Source organism: Megalops cyprinoides, chromosome 10 (genome assembly GCF_013368585.1).
Source record: "Megalops cyprinoides isolate fMegCyp1 chromosome 10, fMegCyp1.pri, whole genome shotgun sequence".
Lineage (NCBI taxonomy): Eukaryota > Metazoa > Chordata > Actinopteri > Elopiformes > Megalopidae > Megalops > Megalops cyprinoides.
Window position 1 is genome coordinate 8,989,897 of NC_050592.1, and position 24,462 is coordinate 9,014,358.

Genomic DNA, 24,462 nt, shown 5'->3' on the forward strand with positions numbered 1-24,462 from the left:
TGTGTGCGAAACATCGGCAGTGGAGTACCGATGCCATCGGCACAACCCTAAAGGAAAATACTTTGTGTAGTTTACTTTCGTTCTGTCTCATTTGCCTGCAACTGTCTTCACAAGGTGCAGTGCATCTTGTGCAGAGATACTCTAAAAGAGAGCCAAAAAAGATGCAGTCACAGAAATAACAGCAATCTGGCACAATGAATACTTTTCATATTTTATTTTCCACAAAAAACATTATTTTACAAAAAATACTATTTGCATTAAATACAGATGATTCACTTTGAGAGAGAAAGATGACTAAGAAAAGAGGCTGTGCGGCTACTTCCTCAATAATTTCCCTCAATATCCTCATCGTTTTTTTTTTTTCTTTACAACTTTACACCTGCTTCATCTTTTTTTCCATTTTTAAATTCGCATTGCTTTATTGGCATAATGTCTGACTATTGTGAAACACATAATTACCATTCCAAAATGATGAAAAAATTAAAACAACCATATTTTTTTTAACCCCATTCCCCTCAAAGTCTCCCATTCTCCTGAAAAAAACTTGATACTTATTTCAAGTGGAATAATAGTGGTAAAACATTAAAAATTTTAGCGTTAATCTATCAGTTTCAGGACCCTCTCTTTCTCCCTTTCTCCCTCCCCTCCCCTTCGCCTTCTCTCTCCCTCTCCCTCTCTTAAGCCCCGTACACGCTCTCATTGCTGTAGGTCATGTAGAGAAAGAGATCTTCTTCATGGTGTTCCTGAAAGAGAGGCAGAGACACGGATGGTTAATACAGCACGCTGTAAGTGGTCGACGGGACTGGGAACAGTGCATTAACGGAGCTGGCGGGTGGGGGGCAGCAAGGGGATTACCTCATAGACAGCAGAAAGAGGGGAGCTGGATGGAGGGAGGGAGTTGTTGACAAAGAAGAAAAGCGCCTCCTCTGGCCGCATGGACACCCGCTGCCTGATCAAGAAGCACAGCTGACCCACTGTGGGCGGGAGACACAGGCCGTCACTATTTACATTTGGACAGAAACTGGTTTTTACTCTCATTTACCCTACACAATAACTAGCAGAACAAATAATTCAAATGATGTCAGTTTTCAGTCTCTCTTTTCTACTAATTTCATAGAAATCAAAACAAAAACTAAAATGCACAGATGGTGAGTGGCTGTGATCTTTTTTTAAAAAGGCACATATCCCTTAGTTGTCTCTCTTGAATTCTTTATCATCTTCTAGTTATATTTAGCCACTAGGGAGTGCAACAGCCATGATGCACAGACCACCTAATACCCTGAAGGGAAACAACATTGCATAACATGAGGGAGACTGAGCGAAAGAGACAGATAGAGGCTGTGGTAAACATATCATAATGTCACATCGCTCCACATTAGTATGATAATGAAATGCAATGAGAATAAAGAATGCCCACAATGAGGTCTGTACTGGAGGTGGTGAAATGGTGTACAGAAGTAGCATCCTACCAGGTCAGGATTACATGCTCAGAGAAACAGGGGCAAACAAATGTAAACAAATGTAAACCTGCCTGTCAGATCAGAGGGAACCAGGTATTTCTTCTTGTCCAGATCAGGAGCTCTTGATCTTGCAGCCCTCTCCACGATTATCTAATAGGGAACCACATCAATTATTTTCTAATTTTTGCACCAAATATTTGTCATTTCTTAAACAAAGCAGATAATTGTCATACATTTCCAATAAACAGTAAATGACGCACCTAAATTTTCCTGTATAAGTTTTTTAAGCTGGCTGTGTGTCGTTCTTCACATACCCGAAACGCTCACGTACACGTACGCAGAAGCAAGAAAGCTGCTCTCGGCCGGGCGTGATGCAGAAGGCCTGCATAATCGTTACTGTCGCTTTCGCCACTGACATGCATGACTTCGGCGAGGGGACTAACCGGTATCTTGTCGGGATGTTTGGCTCGGACTCTCTCTCCTTCCGCTCTCCTCACTTCCAGGGGCACGCTACGCTGATAATGACTGCTCATCTGGAGAGAGAGACAGAGAGACGATGGAGAGAGATGGAGGAAAGGTTAAACATGCACACTGAACGACGGGAACGGATTAACACACTGACACTGAAAGGAAAGGGGGTCGCTAGACCTAAATACAGTGACGGCCTAAGTGGGAGCTGCTCTACATTGGCTTACTCTGGGAGTAAGACTCCAGCAAAATATGTATGGAGGTGGGCACATTCAAGGGTCAAACTAACAAACATTGCACTGGTAAACTCAATGTATAATTCATTGTTAGGTAGACTAGCGAGATATGCAGTCATCATATCCATTACAAAAATTACCACTAGTCATTACCTACGTACCACTATGACCAGCCGAGTGCGTTGATGCGACAACTGAGCAAGCGCACTCACTAGCTAACTTAGCTAGGTCTGTCCTGTCCGGATAGTTAGCAAAATGGTGTATTTTTCAGTTTAACAGAGCTAACTAGCTACCCAATGGGAACAGCAGCTAGCTAGTCATCTGTTATGAAATGTATAAACATGGGTAGCAATACAACTTGCGAAGCAAACCTTAGCTACATTGTGTACTTATGTCGGTTTAGACGAAGAGCAAGTTAGTATACGCTAGTTTAGTAGCTAGCTAATGAAGTACTGCGTCGCTGGCTAGCTGGCTAGTTAGCTTACCGCTCAGAAACTCACCTTGCCTTGGGAAACAATGCAATACCAAGAGCCTAATTGACGGTTGGTAAAATTTCAAGCTTTACCTACGGAATTTGACCGAATATATCACACTTTATCAAGGTATGATACCACTACAGTATCAACACCAAAACAGTGATAATTCAACCTGTCTTAAATTGCAATCTATTTTTAAAATGTCGACGGATCCACGTCTCCCCACAGAATCAACAACAAATAGTACAACGCCCCTTAAGAGCCAGTTTCGCCAATGAGCAGCCTGAATTTTGATTGACATGATTGTTGTCCATTCAGCGGGAGAGAAGGGGCGGAAATTGTGTTTGTTTACGGCGTTCCCATTGCTTTGACGGTGCTGTCATTTGTCCTTTGCTAGCCGTTCCTGTTCCTCGATTTTAGGCGAAAAGAGTTAATTGACGGTGCCTTAAGCCAATAGCAATGAAGGTAAACTGGGCCAGAAAAAGGGGGTGGAGGGAAAAACAGCTGCGTGTATTACGTGTCGGACCTCAAGCGAGTGAATGTACTGTACAAACGTGTGAGGTTGCGTTTTTGCTTGTTTGTTTTTTCCCCCCCCCATTTCTGTGTGTACATGATACATGCTGGAAACACTTGTCCAAAATCAGATTAGCGTGGTCTGTTCTTGATTTATTTTTGTAATGACTCGGGTTACATTTTCAATGCAAATTGTGTGGCACAAACAAGATGAAACATTTACATGTGGTTTGTGGTTTTAAAGGTAGAGTCAACTGGTCTTTTTAGGTAAGCGTCAGCAGTGAGATATTCGTGTGTTTCGTATATTCCATGTTTATTGCATATTTTTTCCCGACTGCAATAAGAATCTTTTAATAACACTTTAAAGGTATATAAATCAAATCCTGTTTAACACAGTGTGCATTAATGTTCAAATATTAATGCACATAGGCATCTTTTATTTTCCTAAATATATCATTTGACAATATAAACATTTAAAGGACTTCTCATATATAGGTCCAAAATAAAACAGCATATACTTTCTCTTGTTCTCTATTACTTCTAGACATAAATATATACATGTATTACAGATGTATTGCATTTCACAGCCTTGTGCAATATAGTGACACGTACTGATATGTATGTTTGCAGATAATATATACACATGCTACACTTTCTATTGCCATACTGTAGCTGAGGGGTCATAATTGTAGCTTTTTTAAGGAAGTACACTTATGCATTTATATTCATTGTGAGTAGAATACACTGACCTAAGGAAGTAATAAGAATAAAAACATGTCCCCTGAAAAATATCTTCAATTTCTCTTTGATAAAAGAGTTAAGACAATATACTGCTCCTATCAGAGGACAGTGAGTAATCATAATATAATACTCTTTTCTCTAAATCTGTTTTTCAATCAGAATCTATGTACATGGGCTATCCAGCAGGTTTTAATAAACATCCTTACATCTCCAGTGTCTGTAAAATAACAACAAGGATTTTTCATCAGATAAAATAACTACTGAATTCTATGGTAAAGAAAGAGCTCAGGACACCAGCTGGTGAAAGTTCTGCAGCATTCCTTTGATGTGCTTTGCAGTCCATTCCCTCAGTAAGTGGCACTGATTTTTGTAATTTTATGAGTGTCCAGCAGGTTGCGCTGTCTGGCCTTTGCACTGACGATGATCTCCAGGTGAGACTCAGGTGCCCATCCTCTTTGCCTGTCTGACAGTTTTGTTCCTTCTACCCAGCCTGAGAGGACAAAGAGAAGAAACATCAAGTACTGCTGAGACTGCGTTCAGGAAGCATGTAGGGTAACATCTAAACTCAGAGCGACTCCTTATATGGCTTTTTGCTTGTGTTGTATCGACTTGTAAGTCACTTTGGATAAAAGCATCTGCCAAATGAATAAATGTAAATGTAAATGAGAGCATGAGTAATAACTACCAGTAAGTCTGAGGTGAACTGTACGTTTTTCAGTTTGCCTGAGGCCATTAATCAAGGAATACCGTCATAAGCTGGGAATCAGTTGGGAAGTATTTAATTTCAGTCCCATGGACAATTTGAGAAACTGTATGTCTCAGTTATATTTATTTGTGTATTAAATGTCCATTTTTATCTGCATGCATTGTCTTTATCAATTTCATCCGTCTTGCCACTGTATAATATGGAAGTTTGCCATACCATCACTGCTCTGCTGGTGTACCAGAAGGACATCTGCTTTCTCCAAGGTCAGCTCATCTGGTTGCTGGGCAACAAAGGCCCTGATGCACTGGACCTGAGTAATGTCTGTGAGTGACAGGGAGTGTGAGACATAAAATGGTGCATTGATTTTGGATTGCAACTGCCATGCGTGATGCAAAAATTAGAGCTCGGATTCATGCTATCTGCAATGTATATCATTCTCATCTGTGAGCAATAAATTTACAGTTACAGGTGTCTTTTTCTTGCGCAACATTCTCTTGTGAATTTCATCAACTGTGAAATTTAAAAGGGCGTGTCAGAAATGCATACACACATGCATAAATACGTGAATTAAATGAAAAGCTGAAGTGTGTTCTGGTTGCACTGCATCTGGGCCAAAGTGACATGGACACACCTTGCGCTGTTGTGTAATCTATCTCTGGATGTGGGCGTGAGAGAGCAGAAATCCAGCGCAGTTTATCGCTTCTATGGGAAGAAGGGGAAAAAAAAAACCAAAGTCAATATGGCATACAGGTACTGCAAGAAGTTGTCTGACAATGTTACATATGAATATTCAAAACACAGCCCTGGGTGGCTCAGAGAGTAAGCCTGGGCTTCAAACTGGATGAGTCATTTGCTGACAATGCCTGGGATCCCATAAAAGAAGAACAAATTGGCTTGTTCCCCCTGGTAATAGGGTTGGTAGTGAGCGTGGATTCCGTACTGTGTGTCTGTCCGCACGAGCAGAGCCTTGTGTGAGAGGTGGAGACGGAAGAGGTTTTTCTGCAGGGAGTGCAGTTTGACCCGGCAGTTCTCAACTCGAACCTCCGACACAGGAGCATGGTCGATCACTGTGAATCTGCCCCCTCTGACAAGGAAGAGAAGGGGGGGGGGGGGGGGGGGGGGGGTGAATCAAGGTGGTTGAGACAGTCAGTGTTGACGGACAGGCAGTAATAAACAGATATTGTACAGCCAATGTTATGTATTGATGCACCTACTCTTTTCGGAGGGAGAGCAGCAGGTAGTCGTTGAAGAGGTGCAGGTAGAGGGTTCTCTCAGTCTCTTTTAGGGCGAAGTCACGTAACTCTGTCACAGATCCTTCTCGTACCAGCCTACGAGACTGGCTGACAAGGGGCAGGGTCTGACAGCAGAGGGTAAATACATTTACATTTACATTTATTTATTTAGCAGACGCTTTTATCCAAAGCGACGTACAAAAGTGCATACAGTAAGTATAGCGACAGTATGGGGACAGGATGTGTACAGTTCCACAATGAGACAGTTCTCAGCTGAGAGCAAGGTCTGTTTGAGGACACAGTACTATCAGATTTGTAAATAGTCACCAAGATTCTTTATAACAAAGTTGTATTTTTTAATAATTAAAGATATGTTTGTCATGTTGTTTAAAGTTTAAATCTTCTACAATCAAAGAAACATATTCAAAACAGTTCGTGAATGCATGAATTATGCTTTTTTACATTAATAAATACAAATTGGTGAAGACGTTTGTTCAGTGAAAAGTCTCTTTTTTAAATAAATGATCCCTCACTTCCTCCTCTAGTATTTCTCACAGCTGGGGATGATTAAGTAATTATCGATCCAAAACAGCCATGTTATTTTAATGACATTTCTCTTATGTGGTTCAAGGGAGGAGACAGCAGTTCTCTGTATTCCACTGAATATATCATGTTAGTTCAGTAAAATGTGATAGACTACAGTCAGTCAACAAAGTAACGCAAGCATTTTCACATCTAATTTAATTTAATTTATCTTTTTTTTTCCAGAGTAAATAAATTGAGTATTTGTGGATTGTGGATTTGTGGAGTCTGTGGATTGAAATGTTGTCTTGACCAGTACAGTGTAAATGAATGATACAGCTGAAAAAAACAATGTGTCCACTAAATGTACCAAATCTATGGGGGATACCATGTGATTCTCACCTTGCACTCAAAGTCCACCTTGGCACTGAGGGAGACCAAAGACTCAATACTCTTCATCTGAGTGATGCTGTCGTTACCCTCCTGAATCAGCTGAAAGAGACAGGAAAAAGTCAGTGAGGGGAGGCACAGCACTAACAAACAGTCTGACTACATCTGGCACCACAGTATAACAGGCATCCACAGCTGTACTGCAAAAACACAAGGATCAGGGAAAACATTTTCTGGATGTGCCAGGCATTTAAAAATCAGTCATGTAAGGTTCCATTACTTGGTGTTTATTCAGAGGGTTCACCTAAGCATTAAGCATTAAGCACCTAAAATTAGCTATACAGATTACATTACAGGTAGCTGAATGAATTATGAATGATGAGCTAGCTGTTAAAATGATGGCCTGGACCAATTAACAAATAAATTAAACTTAGTGAAATGAGACTGCTGCCAGTAATTTCTTTTCTAGTCAACTTATATCAGAAAACTTTAGCTGTCAAATTCAGTTTCAAACAAGTACACCTCAGCTGGTACTAAAACCACAATAAACAGTGGTCCACCAAGGCCAGGATGTAGAAACACTGCACTGGAGAGTAGCTCAACATGGCTTCCAGTGAGGAGACTGCCCATACTAGGCACTACAGTATATGAACATTGACACTGACTGAGAAACGGATAGAGAAGAAAAGCACACCTTCTCCAGCAACTTGAGAGCTTTTATGGCATGCACTTCCTCTTCTGTGTTTGGGGTTATTCTCTTGACAATATTCTGCGTGAAAGACAGAAAGTGTCACTTTGAATCATGATGCCAGAGTGGGAGAGACAGATGAACCAGCAGTGAACTGTCTGCATGTGAAGAGGATCCCACAATCGTAAAACTTGCTGTTTTCTTAGTAAAATGTCCTGTCTTTTCTTTTTTTTTTAGCATATTCTTTTTATTATTACCCATCTGACCAAGAGAAAGAGAGAGAGACGCTTACACAGGAGGTCTGTTAATACAATATTACACTGTTTAGCATTTATATATTCTGTGCATGCATTTTTGTTTTGCTTTGGCAACACTTTATACACTGTAAATTAAGCATGCCAAAGAAGTTTACTGAATTGAGAGAGAGAGAAAGAGAGAGAGAGAGAGAGAGAAAGGCAGAGAGAGAGAGAGAGAGAGAGAGAAAGACAGAGAGAGAGAGAGAGAGAGAGAGAGAAAGGCAGAGAGAGAGAGAGAGAAAGACAGAGAGAGAGGGAGAAAGACAGAGAGAGAGAGGGAGAGACATAAGATAAAGACCTGCACGAGAAGTTTGAGTCGTGTGATCCTCTGGAAGGGCAGGATAAGGAAAGAGCGGAGGGGCAGTCTCTGGCAGATTGGATTTCGCTCCAGCTTCTCCACCACACGGCGGAACCCTGGGCACTCATCCCTGAGCGAGTGACAGGCGGGAGACGGCTCACAGACCACTCACTTTACTGACAGGACACAGCAGTACCTTATCATAGGCAGACCTCAGCTCACCCTCAGTTGTCTCCTTATATCCCAATGTCTACATAATATTTATTTTGTTGGCTTTTTTTAAATAGGACATTTTGTGCCCCTTGTGGATTGCAAGTGCACCCCTCTGTATTTTCTCTGGGCGCCGAGCCTGACAGTGGTAAGGAGCAGGGCTCGTAACCGAAAGGTTGCCAGTTTGATTCCCTGCTGGGGTACTGCTGTTGTACTCTTGGACAAGATACTTAACCCATAATTGCCTCAGTAAATATCCAGCTGTATAAATGGGTAACATGTAAAAAATTGTAACCTATATAAGTTGCTGCGGATGAAAGCGTCTGCCACATGCCAATAATGTAATGTAATGTAATCATACAGTTTAATGTGTCTGGCTGTCTGGACCATCCTGAACATTAAAATCAGAACACAACTGATAGGACACTACCATCTCTCAGCACTAACACAAAGACAGAAAAGTACATTCAAGACAGACTGGCAACTTGGAACTTACATGAGCCGTTGGTATGTCTTGTCCTGGTATGACTGGTTAGTGAGGTATGGCACGTAGACCAATCGGAATCGAGGACAGTGACGGGCGATGATATCACAGACAGTGAAGTGCATGATGTCGTTCTCCACCCTCTCCTCCAACTTCCCCAGGAAACTGATAATTACAGAATAACACATTTTCACCATGATATTGATAGCACTGTATGCTATTTTTTGTCCAATCTAATGGGTGAAACTTAAAAAAAACATATCTCATGTCTCCAAAAGTAGTAATTATTGTATTGTGTGAATTTCCAAAATAAAAGCATGTGGATTTAGCAGGCCCAGTGCTAATTAGGCTACACAACCCGCCCAACTAATGCATATCTATAAAGCATGCCTTCAACATGTAACATTGTGAGATCATGGGAAATGCAGTTCACTAACCTGTGACTGATGGCCCGGACATCCCCTAATCTTGAGAAGAGCCAGTTCCTGTCTTGTGTTGACAGCAGCCCTCCCAACTCTTTGGACTTGACGAAGTGTTCAACCACAATGTCCAAACTACGGCAGTAAGATGCTTCTGAGGTCACAACCTCAAACCTCAGCTAAAAGGCAGAGAATGAGGAAGCACTAAAAAAAGCTGGCACTGATTTACACAACAATTTCCCATGTCTATGTACTTCATTTACTTGCATTTGTGCATTAATTCACACAGATTTAGTTGGATGGATTATATCAGTGTGACTGTATTGTCGTGGTCTAATCTGCAAATGTTATGCATAATTTACTGTTGCTCTAAACTTAGACCCTTTAACCTGAACGGCACATACACCAACAAAGTGCTTATAATATGACTAATTTGAGATGCAAAGACTGTGGGAAAGAAATGGTGATAAAGAGACTATATTTGCTTTGCATTTTGAAACAAAAAAAACCTACCATCCCACCTACATACTAACATATACATTTATTTCTAAGAGGATAGTAGATTGAATACCTCCTGTAGACGTCTCTCATCTTCACTGAGTTCACTTAGTTCTTGGCTGTTCCTCACCCCGGGTAGGTCCTGCCAGAGTGTGGGGGACTGAGAGAGAGAGGCAGACAGACGGGGGGATGGGGGCCGTGGCACAGGAGGGACGGGGAGGGACAGAGCGCTGGTACTGGACAAGGAGTTGGAATGGGAGAGGGAGTGGGGGTGAGGGACAGGTGGGAGGGGGGGGAGAGGCCGACGGGCAGGTGGAGGCGAGGGCGCAGGAGATGTGGACGAAAGGACGGGGAGATCTTCGCAGACAGAAAGCGTGTCGGACCGGGACTGACGGAGGATCTCCCGGTTCTGTGCCACTTCGCTGTATTGCTGGTACAGCTGAGAGTCTGAGGACGAAAGGGAAAAGTGAGAGTTCCTGGGTGTTAGTATGCGTAATTATTTCAGTTATCTGGAGAGCCAGCTGTTTTTCTCGCAACAGGATTGGAAAGGTGCAGACTTGCAGGAACCTGTCTCTTGCTTAGCCTCAAGGACTGGAGTAAGTGTCAGGGTTGCCAGGTTTTACTTTGACTGTCAGATTATCCATGATGCAACATGCATTTATGCGATTGAAGTACAGCTACCAGTTTATCATGTTATTTTCCATCATTAATAATAATAGTTTTTATATATTACATTTACTTCATGTTTTTTTGTTTCAAAGTGTAGATAGATAGGGAGAATTAAATTTTGGAATATTGTTTGTGTTGAGTAACATTTAGTTTTTTATTCTGATCAAATCTGATTCTGTTTTGTTCTCTCTGTCTTTTTTCCCATTTTGACACCATTCTCACTTGTCTTCTTAAGGTGATTTCTGACAACACATTGAATTTATGTAAGTGATATCACCTGGCAACCCTGGCTAGCACTGACACAGTACAGGGAATCAGGTGAACATACAAGTGCAATAACACGTAGAAAGAGACAATATAAGATTGAGAAAAATGCCAGGCTATAGTTTTACATTAGATCTCAAATCTGATACAGGATACAGAAGAGGAAAATGAAGACAAGGGCTAAATACTCACTGAAGAATTTGGAGTTCCTTTTTTTCATCCTCTGAATTGAATCTGTTACATTCCTTGAGGACAAAAACAGCGAGGCACACAGAAATAAGAAACATGCCACCACTGACCTACTTTTTTTTTCAATGACCTGTAACGCTAACCTGATAGAACGAGGGAGAAAGGAACAGGGGCCCACTGCCAGCCAGGGCACATTTTAACTGAGTTCCCAATGACAAGATCACAACACATTGAGGCCATTCCACACAGAAAAAGTTAGTTAAAGTCAGTATGCATCTACTGTAGTTTTGATTGTTAAGATTTAACTTGGTATAACAGTGTTACCATTATCATAACAGTCAAGATTTACAATACAAGCTGCTAAGCAATCCTGTTGCATTGGCACTATCATGAGAACTTAAGTTCTGTTCCTCTCAATTCGTTTGACTTTTGTTTATGTGTAATCACTGCCATTTCATTATATAAATAATCATATGGCCTTTGTGCAACATCAGCTCTCCCATACCTGCCAGGCAACTTTAATTTTGAATTTTAACTTTAAATTTGCTTCAGGAGTCATAAAGGGAGTTTATTACATTAACAACATCTGCTGTCATACTGTATGGGGTATCCCTCTCTTTTGGCATATTTACTCTTGACTAAGGCGTTGAAATGGAGCTTCAGATGTAAATCGGAAACAGGTTTTACATGGGGCTTTCAGCTGTTGGGTTTCAGCTGTAATTGCATTGGCACCTGCTCAGAGAATGCTCTCTTACCTCAGCTCTACCTCGCTCCAGCTGTGGCTGAGTTCATCGTCCTCCTCTGAAAGTCAGAACACAGACAGGCGGTGTTTGTATTTTTTTTTTGTGTGTGTGTGTGTGTGTGTGTCAGTTGTTCCCCAAAACGGGATTTACACCTAAATGGACTTGGCAGGGTGGGGCGGGTCCAAGCTTCACCGCGGTGCCAAAGGCCTAGATGACTGAGGCGTCAAAACATGCCTCAGACAACACAGAAGCTGACTGTCCCTGAATGGGGCGGGGGTGGGGGGGAGGCCCAACTGAAAGGCTGAGTGAGTGCAGGATGGCAACGTACAAAACCTGTGTGCAAAAAATTAGCTGAGAGGCAGCAGTCGTTTCTAAAAACCAGACCCTCCATACGTAATGACCTAGAAATGATTCCAAACCAGGCTTCGCTTTCTCTCTCACCTGACAAGTTGAACACTCTTGTCCTGCGATCCCTTGCTGCTCCTTCCACCTCTTCGTTACTCCTCTCAGTCGTCTTCCGGAACCCCCGCCTCCTTATCCGGGCCTCGTTTCCCTGATCTCGGAAACTGGCGCTACTCTCTATCTCCCCTCCGTATCTCTCCCGCTCCTGCTCTCCCTCTCCGGTAATGGAGAGCTCAGGGTGGACTGCGCTGGGACTTTTGACTGGGCTGGGGCAACTGTTGGACTTTGAGAGGGATACTTTTGATGAACACAGCCAGTTGTCTGGGTCTACCTGTGTGTCTGTGTCTCCCTCTGGACCCATTTCTCCAATTCTCCCTACCTCTGGCTCTATACGTATGTGTATACGCATGTTAGTAGTTGAGTCGAGGCCTGCTTGACTGTCTGACTGCATCTGCATATCTCCCACTGTTTCACTGCCTGTCAGTGCATCAGGGTGTCTGTCTCTTTTCTTCTGGACCTGAGCATACACCGGCTCATCTTTCTCACTGTCCGCCAGTGTGTCTGTGCCTGAATTTGTCTGACAAGGCGCAGATATCGGTGACCCTTTCTCGTCGCTTGTCTGTGTGTCCGCGTGTTGAGGCATCCCTGGATGGACCTCCCTCTTTTGCTGTGACCCCATCCCTTCTAAAGTGTTGTCCTCTGAAGATCCAAGGATTTCAGTCACTACATCTCTGGCCCACTTTATGTACGGGGCAGTTTCTTCCTTGTGTAGTTCCGCTTTTCTCATCTCACTGGATTTTTGGGAAAGGAGTTCACTGTCTCTCTGATCATCTTGCCTCGTCTCTGAATATGACTCCGTCCTCTCTCCTGGGAACCATGTTCCTTGCTCTCCTTCTCCTCTGCCCTCCGTTGTCGTTTGTGCATATGACTCGGTCTCTTCTGTTGCATTCTGTTTGTTTTGACGAGTTTCAGTCTCTGTTTCAGTCTCTCCAGCCATCACATTCCCACTGTCTCCACTCTCTCCGTTTCTGGAGTACGTATCAGCCACCTCAGTCGTTGCATTTTCATTAAACTGTGTGGGAATATCATTAACACAAATCCCTGGGCTGTCCTCTCTATTCTCTTCGAGGGTATAAATGTCATCCACACTTTCTTCCCTCTCGGCTTCCATCTCTGTCACCTTGCCTGATTCCTCACGTTTAACGTTCAGACCATCCTCCCAACCGCTGTCATTGGAATCTCCAGTCTGCATATCAATGGGAAGAGTCCGCGCGGCCTCGCTGCTTGCACCAACGTCATGTCCCGCGTTTTGACCTCTTTCTTCCATCTCCATTTGGTCAAGGAATCCCCCCTGATTGCGTTGTGTTCTGGGAAGCGTACTTCCAATGACGCAAAACACTGTCACTGTAGGTCGTGTTCTCTCCGCCTCATTCTCCTCCACGTTTGGATCTGATGATCTTTCTCCCTCCATCTCTACCTCTGTGCTTTTTGCTTCCCTTTCCTCTGAGCTGTATTCCTGATCTCGCCATTCCTTCCCCTTCCTGCTCTCTACTTCTTTGGTGTCCTCTCCCTCTGCCACTTCTTTACTCTCTCTCCTTATTTTACCTACATCTTTTTCATTCAGCTCTTCATCTACCTCCTTCTCCGTCCCTCCACCACTCTCTTTCTCTCCAACAGCCTTGTGGCACTCTGAAGCTTCTCCAGCTACACGAGATGCAACCTCACCTTCCCAGAATTCTTTGCAGTCTTCAAACTCATCCTCCTCATCTCCCTCTTCCCCTTCTCCACCACTAGAGACAGTTATGAATCCATCCTCTCCTGACAGCACCCTTTCCCTCTCTGCTCCCTCCTCACTTTCTCCATCACTTTCTAGGTGTCTGCTGTCACTGTTTTCTTCTCCCACCTCCTCTCTGTCACTATCCTCTATGCTATCCGTTTCATTTTCCCGCTCCATGTACCTCTCATCCTCATCCTGCCAATTTTGCTCACTCTCTTCATCACTCACTGGCTCCATCTCCCCATCCCTGTAAAATGGTGTCTGTGACTGCATGTATCTGTCACTCTCACCCTCTTTCTCACTGAATATGTCCCCACCTTCCTTATGCTTCATTCTTTCATATTCTGTAGAACTCTCTTCTTGTCTCTCTTGAATTCGGTGTCTCTCCTCTGAATTTCTATCTATATAGTTCTCACTGTATCTGTCTGGAAGTCTCTCCGCTTCCAAATTCTCTAACCCTCTCCGTGGTTCTAGCCACATCTTTCTGGGTCTGTGTCTGTGTCTATGTTTTGGTATCTCCTTCCCTCTTTCTGCCTCTTTGTCTTCCTGCAGCGCCCCCTCTCCCTCTGCTTCTCTATCCCCACCTCTTTCTGTGATGCTGTCTTCTACCTCCTCTCTGTCACTCCCCAATTCTTTGCCACCCTGCTGTTTTTGCTCTCTCTCTCCCTCACTCTCAGAGGTCAACTTTTCACCGCTGTGTGCTGTTGTCTGCATCTCCTTCTGTGACCCACTCTCTGTGCTTGGCTCCATTTCTCCTGTATTTTCCAGCTTTCTGGATCTCTGTTTTTCTTTCTGTCTGTACGATCTTTCCTCGTCTCTGTCTGGATACCTCTCTGGATACCATTCCCTCTCTCTGACCCGTTCTCCTTCTGTGTATAGCACCCTTTCTCTAATATTCTCTACCTGCATCTCATTATTGCTCTCTCTCCTTCTGTCTTCTTGTCTGTCTGCACCCTTGTCTCTGTGTCTATTAATCTCTTTCTCCGCCCTTTCTCTTTCTCTATACCTTTCCATTTCTTTGTCCCCTTCCCTCTGTCTGTCCCTATATCTCCCTGCCTCTGTGACCCTCCATTTTTGCTTGTCCTTGTCTCTAGGCTTCATACTATCTCTCTCTGCATCCCTTTCTCTATGTGTGTCAATTCCTCTCTCTCCTTCCCTGTTTCTCCATCTCTCCGCCTCTCTGCGTCTCTCTCTCTCCCTCACTCGCTCTCTTTTCTTCTCCTCTTCATTGTCTCCTTCGCTCCTGCTGTGTTTGTGTCTTAGCTTGATTTTGTCTGATTCTCTCTCCCTCTCTTTTCTCCTCTCTCCATCACTGTCTCCCTCACTTTTTGTGTCCCTACATCCCTCTTTCCACCTCTCTCTCCTCCTCTCCTCCAATCCCTCTCTGTCTGAAAAGTTCTCTCTTTCTTTCTCAATTGTTCTCTTTCTCTGACTCGGGTCTTCTCTTTGTCTTTGTTTAGATTTTTCCTTCTCTCTGTCCATGTTCCTATCTCTCTCATTCCGTAGTTCCTTTCGCTCCCACTCCTCTCTCCTTGTTTCTCTCAATCTAGGATCATATTCTCTCTGCCTTTCCCTCTGTCTGTTATAATCCCTGTATTTCTCTTTCTGTTCCCCTCCATACCACTTCCGTTCCCTCAGTCTGTCCTTTTCCATCTCCCTGTACTTTTGTAACTCTCTCTCTCCATCTCTTTGCAAGTCTCTCTTTGTCCTTCTTTCACTTTCAGTATCTTCCATTTCTAGACCCCTCTGCCTCTCTAGTCTCCTCATCCCTCTCTCGGCTTCTCTATCCACACCCTTGGAAACTCTTACCTCCCTCTCTTTGCTAGTCTTCCTCATTCTAGGAAAGGTACCTCCTATAGCTCTTTCTCTTTCTTTTTCTCTCCATTCTTCTCTATCTTCTGTCACAGTGATTTTCCCATTAACCCCCTCTTTTCTTACATCCCTGTACCTTCTTTCCCGTTCTCCCTCTCTCCCTCGGGGTGCGGTAGCCCTCTCTCGGGTCCTCTCCTTTGCCCAGTTGCTCCCTCCCATCTCTCTTTCCCCATCATATTTTTTCGCTCTCAGTCTCTCAATTTCTTTCTCCCTCCTCCGTTCCTCCTCTCTGCCCCACTCCCTTTCTCTCTCTCCTCGCATTTTTGTCCCAGTCCTAGGGCTTGTTTCTCGGCCAGTCCGGTCCCTTCGTTGATAGTTGCCGTCAGGCGCATTCTGATCGTATGCTTGTAGAGTATCAGCGGACCAACTGGAGCGCTTGGTTCCCATGGCAACATGCTTTTCAGAACCTTCAAAAGAAAAGTAATCGATTAATGTGTATGCAAACTACATTTCCCATCACTCCGTTCACTCCCATGCCTTTACCAAGAGATCACCAAGCATTAAGATGGAAGCATTTCAGAACCTAGCACACCTAGTGATTACTGGCATACACTTCTTAATTGAATAACTAAAGTAAAACAGCAATGGTAACTGAAAAACACAAAGTATTCATGCTGTAGCATCCCACACATGCTGATGGAAAGTCAGACTTGGGCTATCTGCACTGCAGGTGAGATCAATAACACCTTGCTGAAAGGTCTGGACCCCTTGTTGTGTTCCCATGTCATCAGTAGTTGTGCATGCAACAACATTAATTTTACGTGCTGTTACTGCTAGTAATATTGGTAGGAGATACGGGGTACTGCAGTAACGTGTAAAAAAAAAAAAAAAAAAAAAACTTTTTTTCAGAACAATAATCGGTATTTCGTGTTGTAAGGCAAGCACATGTGTAAAACACAGCAAACAGCAACAAACAGCAGAATGTTTCAAAACGCAAAACGTTCCAGGTCAGCACACTGCAAAGCACCGCAATAGCTAACATTTTGACTGACACCCCAACTTGACAAACACTGTAAAAGAATGTGAAGTGAAGGGGTTACTGTTTTCAAAGAGGTCTGCTATTTTATGAGACTCAATAAACAGGACATACTGTCTACTGATGTGGACAGAGGGAAAGATACAAGAGCTATCACACAACAGGAAAGAAAAAGGATCTGAGAAAGACTCACCTGAGTTTTGTGCGAGTCCTCTCCTCTCTCGGTTCAGTGCACTTTACCTAGCAAGAATTGCACAACACAGCAGCATTCCACATTTCTCTGTTCCTGAACTTAAAACATTCAGCGTGACCAAAAATTAGATAAGTGTTTTACAAGGAGTTTAATCCAATCTCATCTCCTTTTACTCTTTATAAACCCCCTTTGAAAATTAGTGTTTCTACCACAATTCTCCCCTCCTTTCTTCTTCTCTCTCTCTTTCTGTCTTTATCTCTCCCCCTCCCTCCCCCTCCCTCCTCAAATTCCCAAACAAGTCTGAACAGATTGGCAGTTTTCTTCTCCCTTTCTGTCTTTCTCTCTCTCTTTCCCTCAGAGACAAGAGTTAATAAAACAGAAAGGTCTGCTGTAGTTAAAGTTTAGGAGTACTACAACAACCCTTCTTTCACCTTCTCAGTTTAATGTGAATACTGTTTGTTGACTCTAAATGTTATAATCTTGTCTCTCTTGTCTTTCACTAACCCCATTCCAAAGGCAGGAAGTGTACCTCCTGGGTGTTTCTGTCTGTGATTGGCTGATACAAGGAGACGGGTGTGTCGGCACATTGGGGCAGGTAAAGGGTGTGATTGAGGAGGGGGGAGGGGAAAGAACAGTAGAGACACAAGTTAGAGGCAAGACACATTATGGGAACATGGACCCATACAAATGCCAAGACTCCTGGGAAATGTAGTTAAGGTAGTTAAGGAGCTGTAAAAAGACATTTGTCTGTTTTGATACCTCTGATACTAGCTCAGAAAAATGTAACACTAGAGGGTATTTGTGCTTTTTTTCTTCACCACTCCCATACACCCCACTAAGTAAAAGAAATATTAAAAGGAGTATCCTGAAAGGACCTGAATTTGCATCTAAGTGTGAAATTATCATAATTTTTTTATTACCTTGTGTTTTACTTTTTCCTTTCTATGGAGCATCAACACGCAACACTAAGACGAAATAAAGACTAATCACAAAATATTAAAAGACGATGCCAGATAACAGAGATGAAGAAAGAGGATGGGTTAACTGCTTGGACACAAACTGGCCTGAAATAGGACATGTATTTTTAAAAAATCAGCGGTAGTGATTTCCAACACCTCTGCTCCGCGTGTCTCCGCGTCACATGACACGGGTGTAAAAAGGAAGCTCGCAAGTTCCCGGACGCGCTCCTTTCAATCACGTGTGTTGCTTGTTTAATTTCACTTCCGCGTTTTCGGATTTGACATGAGAGATAACAATTTTCTTTGTAGCTGAGAAAAACAAAATACAATTATCTGTTTCAGACATAGAGTGGTTTCTGGCTGTCTAGTGTATTGCATATATATTTTTGAGCTCCTTAAACAAAAAGTATAACTGTTACTGCGACATAATTTTAGGAACTAACAGGGTAGTTAGCAAGCTAGCTAGCTGTCAGAGCCCATAAGCAGCTAGCTGGCTAGCTAACTTCAGGTACGAGTAATCGTCATTAGCGACACATCTTAAACCCATCTGACTGTCCCGGATATTTTAAGGTACGTCTGAATTAACTATCTGAAATGAGTGCCAGTGCGCACTAATCTAGCTAAATCACCTTTTGTTTTTTTGCCATTTAAATCAGTTAGCTACACGGTGGAAGTAGCTAATGTTAGATTAGAGCTCATACACAATTCATTATAGCAACACAGTTCATACACTTGAATAAATAATGTATGTTAAATACATATGCTGTTGTCCGAACATTAACATGAAAAAATATTTTGTAACTTTTGTGATTTTTCTTGCAGCATAAAAAATGGTTATGTATCTAGAGCTGAAGGCAAGATATATCATTGTATTGTCCATATATTAAAGGTAGGGGAGATACTCCTTAATAACTGTAAATGTAAAATGTACGTTCATTTCCACATCTTTTTTTTTTTTTTTTAATCAGGCTGTAATGGCTGTACTTCAAGCAATTCACCTGACTTTAGCTTCAGCCATCTTGCTGGTCATGCTGGCTGAAAGAGGGCAGGCCAGTGACAACACCAAGAGCTGTAAGTTAATAGAGGAGTCAGAGAGGGAGAGAAAAGTTCTCAGCCGACTGGAGCCCCTCACCAATAGAACGTAAGGAGCTCCTTTTTTTGGTGCACGTCACTGTGTCTCATGTTCTCCCAATGTATTAATTTCAGTGCCAGCCAGTATTCAACCCCATCTTTCATAATTTTTATCTATTGATTGTCTCTGTTTATTAATATATGAAAGACCCACATTTTCTTTGTTGCTCTTCTCTGACAGTTTCTCTGTGGAGGTCAACAGTGACTCGGACAAATATAAATACCAGTTCCAGGTGTGTGGGAAGGCGGGGACAATACCAGAAGGAGGACTGGTGCAGATAGATGGCAAGGGGAAAGAGGTTCTCATTGGGAAGTACACTGTTGTGGAGGCCTTTGGTGGTTGTGAGTACAGCTGTTTTAGTTTTGCGTTTCTGTCATGGGAGTGTTTAACAAAGGGGGGGGGGGGGGTATTTGAGGCTTTCATTTTATGATGAGTAAAGTTCTCAACTTTCTTATCTGTTAGGGAAATCAGATGTATACTGACGCTCACAATGTGTACAGTGTGCAGTGGTGTGTCTGTTAGTACAATACATAGTTCAGGAAAGGTACAGTGTGAAGGTTAATACACACGTTAGATCTTAGATGTAGATCTTTTAATTGACGTTTTCAATTTTGCCGCAAGTTTTGGCTTTGATATTGTTGCAGACTCCTTTGGTGGTAATGCACAATGCAGCCTCCCTATTTCAGAGCTCATGTGGTGTGTCAGCTCCGGCTTTCCCCATTCTGTGTCAGACCAGTCTTAATGTGTATAATGTTTAGTTTCAGTGCACTTGCTAGAGATTTTCAAGAATCATAATGCTGACTACGTAGACATAAGTGGTTGTATTTTAATTATTTTTAATGCAGAATGATTGTAGGTGCAAGTGTAGGTTTTTAGCTCTCCGATAATTGAGTGATTTTAAAATTTGGAGACAACTTAGAGAATGCTCTCAACTTAACTGGTCTTGAAATCATCTGTATAGTTTGTCCTATTAGCTGAGCCCCCAACATCAGCCACTCCACAGACTATAATGATCAATTAATTTACATGTAACCTTCATTGCACTGTGTACCTAATACCCATTGTTTGAACAATGATAGTACACTGTGTTATACTGTATGGAGATCTTCTATTAACTCTATATTCTTTGTATTTACATGATGCTTATCTGGCATGACCTCAGAATGGCTTGACAGCCTCTTCCTTGGTCAGCTATCTGTTTTTGTGGTGACCTTTGTCAACGTTGAGTCTTTCATCACTGAGTCTCTACTTAAAGTCCATTTTTCTGGGTTCTTTGCCCTGACATGATACTCTGTCTAGGTGTAATCTCTGTTCAGGTACTAATAAGATTGTGTTAAGTTTGAAACTTGTAGGTTTACCACCGTTGCTATGATGGTGTTTGACACGTAGTTGTTAATTTGGTTTTTGTCGCATGTTTTATGGTGTAGGAGTGGGCACCATAGTTTGCTGCCATAAAGAAGGGTTGGATTGAGAATACTCTAGCACTTTAAATAAATCTGTGGCCATTCTGACTCACCCAGATGCACTGATGATCAGGCTTAGGTAAATGCAGCTAATGGATTGCTCTACAGTGGTGCCCCAGACTTACTTTACACAGGGGCTGGACCCCAGGTTTTTCCTGGCTTTACCTGTAGTATAAATGGGTCCTCCTGGCTTATCAGACCTGGGAATGCTACCCAGCTTCAGAAGTGGGTCAGTCTGGTTACATTTCCAGGGATTCAAATCCCAGATTGAAGCTGGGATTTGTGAAAATTGGCTCAAGAATAAAGCTGCGTGAGCTAGGAGTCTATGCTACAGGTCTTGTCCAGATGTATCATTTTCAGGTGTACCAGTTCCCAGGTATTACAGTACTACTCTAGCAGTGCCAGGTTTTGCTATAGGTCCTTTTCTGTGGGAGAACAGATGCAGATCATCTGCATAAGAAAGAGATCTTTTTGTGATTTAGAGTGAGTCTAGGGGTTGCTCCAGTATTGTCACACCCTCACTTCTCGTGAAAGTGTTGTGCGTAGTAAGTATCGCGAAAGTGAAGACCTTTATTCTTTTGTTTCCAGGTTTCACACCTCTTTTATTTTCTGAATACATTAATCAAATGGTGTCATAGAAACGGGCCAGAGTTTCTCAGGACTTGCTTTCTTGCATGTATTTCAAATCGTCCATCACAAGGAGGTCAGTGAAGCATAAGCAGGAATTGTTTTTTCTGAAGTTGACATTAGAAAATGAGTGCAGTATGTTGAATGCCTTCTAAAAAGCGATTTAAAAAAACAGTTGCCCGAAACTCCTTAATTGGTGTGGTGGCTGTTGGTTTATTGATCTCTCCCTCTCTCTTTCTCTTTCTCTCCTTCTCCCAGCTGACTGGGTGATGCTAGTCTACAGGAATGGGAGTGCTTACGGCAAGCACTGCGGGGGTGAGGATAGGAAAGCCATCGTCATGATCTCCTGTGAGAGAGGACTGGCAGCGGTGAGAGAAGAGCATGGACACAGGCCTCAAGCAGTGCCCGTGGAAAAAGTATTTCTCCCGCTCGAGTGCATTGTACTAACCCCCCTCTCTCTGTCTCTCAGGGGCCGCTGTCAGTGGTTGTGGAGGAGAGGGACAAACTGAATAACTGTTTCTATCTGTTTGAAATTGACTCCAGTGCAGTCTGTCCCCCCATTCCTTCTCAGCTGAGTGTTGGCTCAATACTGCTAATTGTGTAAGTGTGAACATATATTGATACATATGTTACATTATTGTCATTTAGAAGATGCTCTTGTCCAGAGTGACTTATATAGGTTACAGTTTTTCCACAAGTCATCCACTTATATAGCTGGATATTTACTAAGGTAATTGTGGGTATGAACCTTGCTCAAGGGTACAACAGCAGTTCCCCAGTTGGGGCTCCAATCACCAACCTTCCAGTTACAAACCCTGCTCCTGCAGCCATGTTGAAAGAATCTTTTCTGACACACTGGAAGCAGAGATACCCATGACCAGAAGGCAGCTTATCAAAGAGGTTGTGGAAGGGGTGTTTGCCAACAATGCATGCTTTATGCGTAATTGTGTGATTATGTAGCTTTGACAGTGCAGGGCATCTGTTGGGTGTAGGAAGGTCACTGGTCTTCTGTGCTACATTGGAGATTTGTAAACATTTTGTTACAACATGTGACATACAAAATGTAGTCAGTGATGTGCATGCAGTTGCTGCCAAGCTTGCTTCAGTATTCAGTTGTGTGCTGACTGAAGGGAAGTTCTTATCAGTATCTAACCTGAGGTATTTGAATGGTTCTGTCACTTCCACTGCCTTTCCCTTATATTGGGCTATAACAAAAACCAGCAACTGAACGGAAGTCCGTGATCCATTCATTTGTTGTGGAGATGTGAGTTGAGATGGTAGAAACCATCCTGGTGTGAAAGAAAGCTGGCTGAGAGTTGGTACTGTTGCGTCGTCAGAGAACTTTAAATAAGAGGTGAGAGACTGAGGGCTTTTACAGTCTTCACTGTGCAGTATGAATGGGGAGCTCTGTTTTTTGTAATAGTGGTAGTGGACAGTGTGTTGCTTTGAAGACACCCTGGTTGATTAGTAGTGTTAATGCTCTTTATTTTTCCCTCTGCTGCAGTGGTTTCTCCTGCTTGGCCGTGTACCTGATTGGTGGATTCCTTTACCAGCGATTGGTTGTTGGAGCTAAGGGGGTGGAACAATTTCCCAACTACTCCTTCTGGCAGGAGATTGGCAATCTGTCTGCTGTGAGTGTGCAATCATATAACGACACCATCTCTGTAAATGTAAGGTACGTGCAGGGTGAATTTTCTTGCTTCATTCATGTCCTCCCTCTGTCTTTCAGGATGGGTGCGACTTTGTGTGTCGGTCCCGGGGGAGTCGGGAGGAACCACCTACTTATAGGGGCGTGGCCTCTGAGCCACTGGGGGAGGAGCCAGAAGAAAGAGATGATCACTTGCTGCCCATGTGACCTGATGGTATCAGCACTGGATTGGTTGGATCTTAGTTGTAATGTTTTTTTTGAATGATTCAAATTTAGCAAACAAAATCAAGATTCACTTTGAAGTACAGTTCGAAGACACAGGTCGTGGGTGACACAAGGTTAGGGTGCAGATGTGCCTGCAGGTTCACAGTGCAACATTTATACACATGCTAGCACCGTCCATATTTCCAGTATAGTTCGATATGGATGCATATTGTACAAGTATGCTGTTAACGTGCGTTACAGAAGACACCTGCCCAATCCAAACAGAGGGATTAGAATGCTGATAAGGGTTTGTCCAAATGTACTCTCAAACTGTTACACCTTCATTTAAAATGTTATTACCACTGTGTAATAATAGTGGTGATACTGACAGTAATTGCAGTTAATAATGATTATAATATTTTGATGTGATTGGTATTTTTGAAGGAAAGCGCTATGTACTATCAGATATGTACTGTCTGTGCTGTGTGGATGACTGTCCTAGTTTTGGCTTTACTTTTGGTTGTGTAAATATTTTTAAAATGTGATCAAGCCACACAGCTAGTTCAGTCCAATAGGTAGATGAACACTGTAGGTCACAGCTCTAATGCAGACTTCCCCTGTTCAGGCACATACATGTCCAAGGAAAATATGTCTGAGCCGCACTGTGTCTGGGACTTGACAAGGCTTGTGGAATCACTTCAGTTCTGACTCTCGGGATTGTTTTTGCAATTTTTTTGCGGTAATGGGATAGAAGAAAATGGTTTTGTTTTTGCTTTGAATTGCTTTTTGAGTCAAAAAGAGAGAATATAAATAAAGTGTGTATTTGATTATAATTCTGATTTTCATTGAGATTCCTGTGAAGGAGGTATATGCTGCTCTTTTCAGGTGGGCTTCATATAGGTCAAAATACAACTTTTATTTTGAGTAGTTCAAATAGGTGTTCAGGTTGCTGAATGAGTGATTGTAGGCCTACAAACCAACTCATTCCAAACTAGCAAATAAACCCACAGAATATTTAATTTAATTCAACCAACATAATAATTAGCAGCAAACATGCTTGACTTCATACTTTTTAAGGAACAGTACAGTGCATTCAAAAATATAATAATATAAATACAATTATCATTTTTAAATGCCTTTCTAAAAACCAAAGTTGCCTTACATACAGTCACAACTAATGTGGAGCAAAACAGTAACATTTGAAACATAATAATGCATAAAAGTTAAATAAAACATGAAAGTGCACACCTAAGCAAGTCATAAAACAGGTATGTTGAAACTTACGAAGAAAAAAAGTCTGCGGAACAGAGACAAGGCAGAGGTCTATGGTTCCAGTCAATCACAAAGATAACCAGTGCTAAGGCCACCCAACGGTTTCAAAGTAAGTAAAATGACTAAAGTAAGCAATACAATATCTCAAAGATACAATATTGATTGTCTTTGTTGGTTTGTTTGTTAGTTTGATTTTTCCTTACATTGCTCACAAAACTATAATATCATCCTATTCTTACAGCTGCGCTGATATCATAGACCTGCATGTGTAGAATAGACCTTAAAATGGAGTTCAATAATAGTCGTTACAGAGGTAGAGTGAGCATTATTGCAGGACTGATCTCCACTTCTACTTTGCAGTTTTAACTGCCAGCGAGCACAGCACATAAAATCATGTCAGTGTGCAAATCATTCCTGTAATTCCCCTCACTATAA

At 42.4% G+C, this 24,462-nt stretch overlaps 3 protein-coding genes across 3 annotated transcripts; 1 reads left to right on the top strand and 2 right to left on the bottom strand.

Moving 5' to 3' along the window:
* Positions 1-269: 269 nt before the first annotated feature.
* zgc:92606 (uncharacterized protein LOC100000242 homolog) lies at positions 270-2,878 on the bottom strand. Its single transcript, XM_036538317.1, has 5 exons — positions 2,665-2,878; positions 1,904-1,993; positions 1,532-1,610; positions 856-974; positions 270-743 (listed from the first exon to the last, which is right to left on the bottom strand). The coding sequence occupies exons 2-5, from the start codon at positions 1,991-1,993 to the stop codon at positions 678-680; spliced, it is 354 nt and encodes a 117-aa protein (XP_036394210.1). The 5' UTR covers positions 2,665-2,878; the 3' UTR covers positions 270-677.
* Positions 2,879-3,329: 451 nt separating this feature from the next.
* Positions 3,330-14,850, bottom strand: arhgef5 (Rho guanine nucleotide exchange factor (GEF) 5). Its single transcript, XM_036538118.1, has 14 exons — positions 11,944-14,850; positions 11,515-11,560; positions 10,763-10,815; positions 9,711-10,084; positions 9,158-9,318; positions 8,733-8,885; positions 8,027-8,156; positions 7,439-7,513; positions 6,757-6,846; positions 5,815-5,957; positions 5,541-5,684; positions 5,232-5,302; positions 4,817-4,921; positions 3,330-4,384 (listed from the first exon to the last, which is right to left on the bottom strand). The coding sequence occupies exons 1-14, from the start codon at positions 14,780-14,782 to the stop codon at positions 4,242-4,244; spliced, it is 4,527 nt and encodes a 1,508-aa protein (XP_036394011.1). The 5' UTR covers positions 14,783-14,850; the 3' UTR covers positions 3,330-4,241.
* Positions 14,851-17,932: 3,082 nt separating this feature from the next.
* Positions 17,933-23,516, top strand: m6pr (mannose-6-phosphate receptor (cation dependent)). Its single transcript, XM_036538274.1, has 7 exons — positions 17,933-18,251; positions 18,650-18,822; positions 18,994-19,154; positions 21,162-21,271; positions 21,373-21,503; positions 22,408-22,534; positions 22,633-23,516. The coding sequence occupies exons 2-7, from the start codon at positions 18,656-18,658 to the stop codon at positions 22,756-22,758; spliced, it is 822 nt and encodes a 273-aa protein (XP_036394167.1). The 5' UTR covers positions 17,933-18,251; positions 18,650-18,655; the 3' UTR covers positions 22,759-23,516.
* Positions 23,517-24,462: the final 946 nt, after the last annotated feature.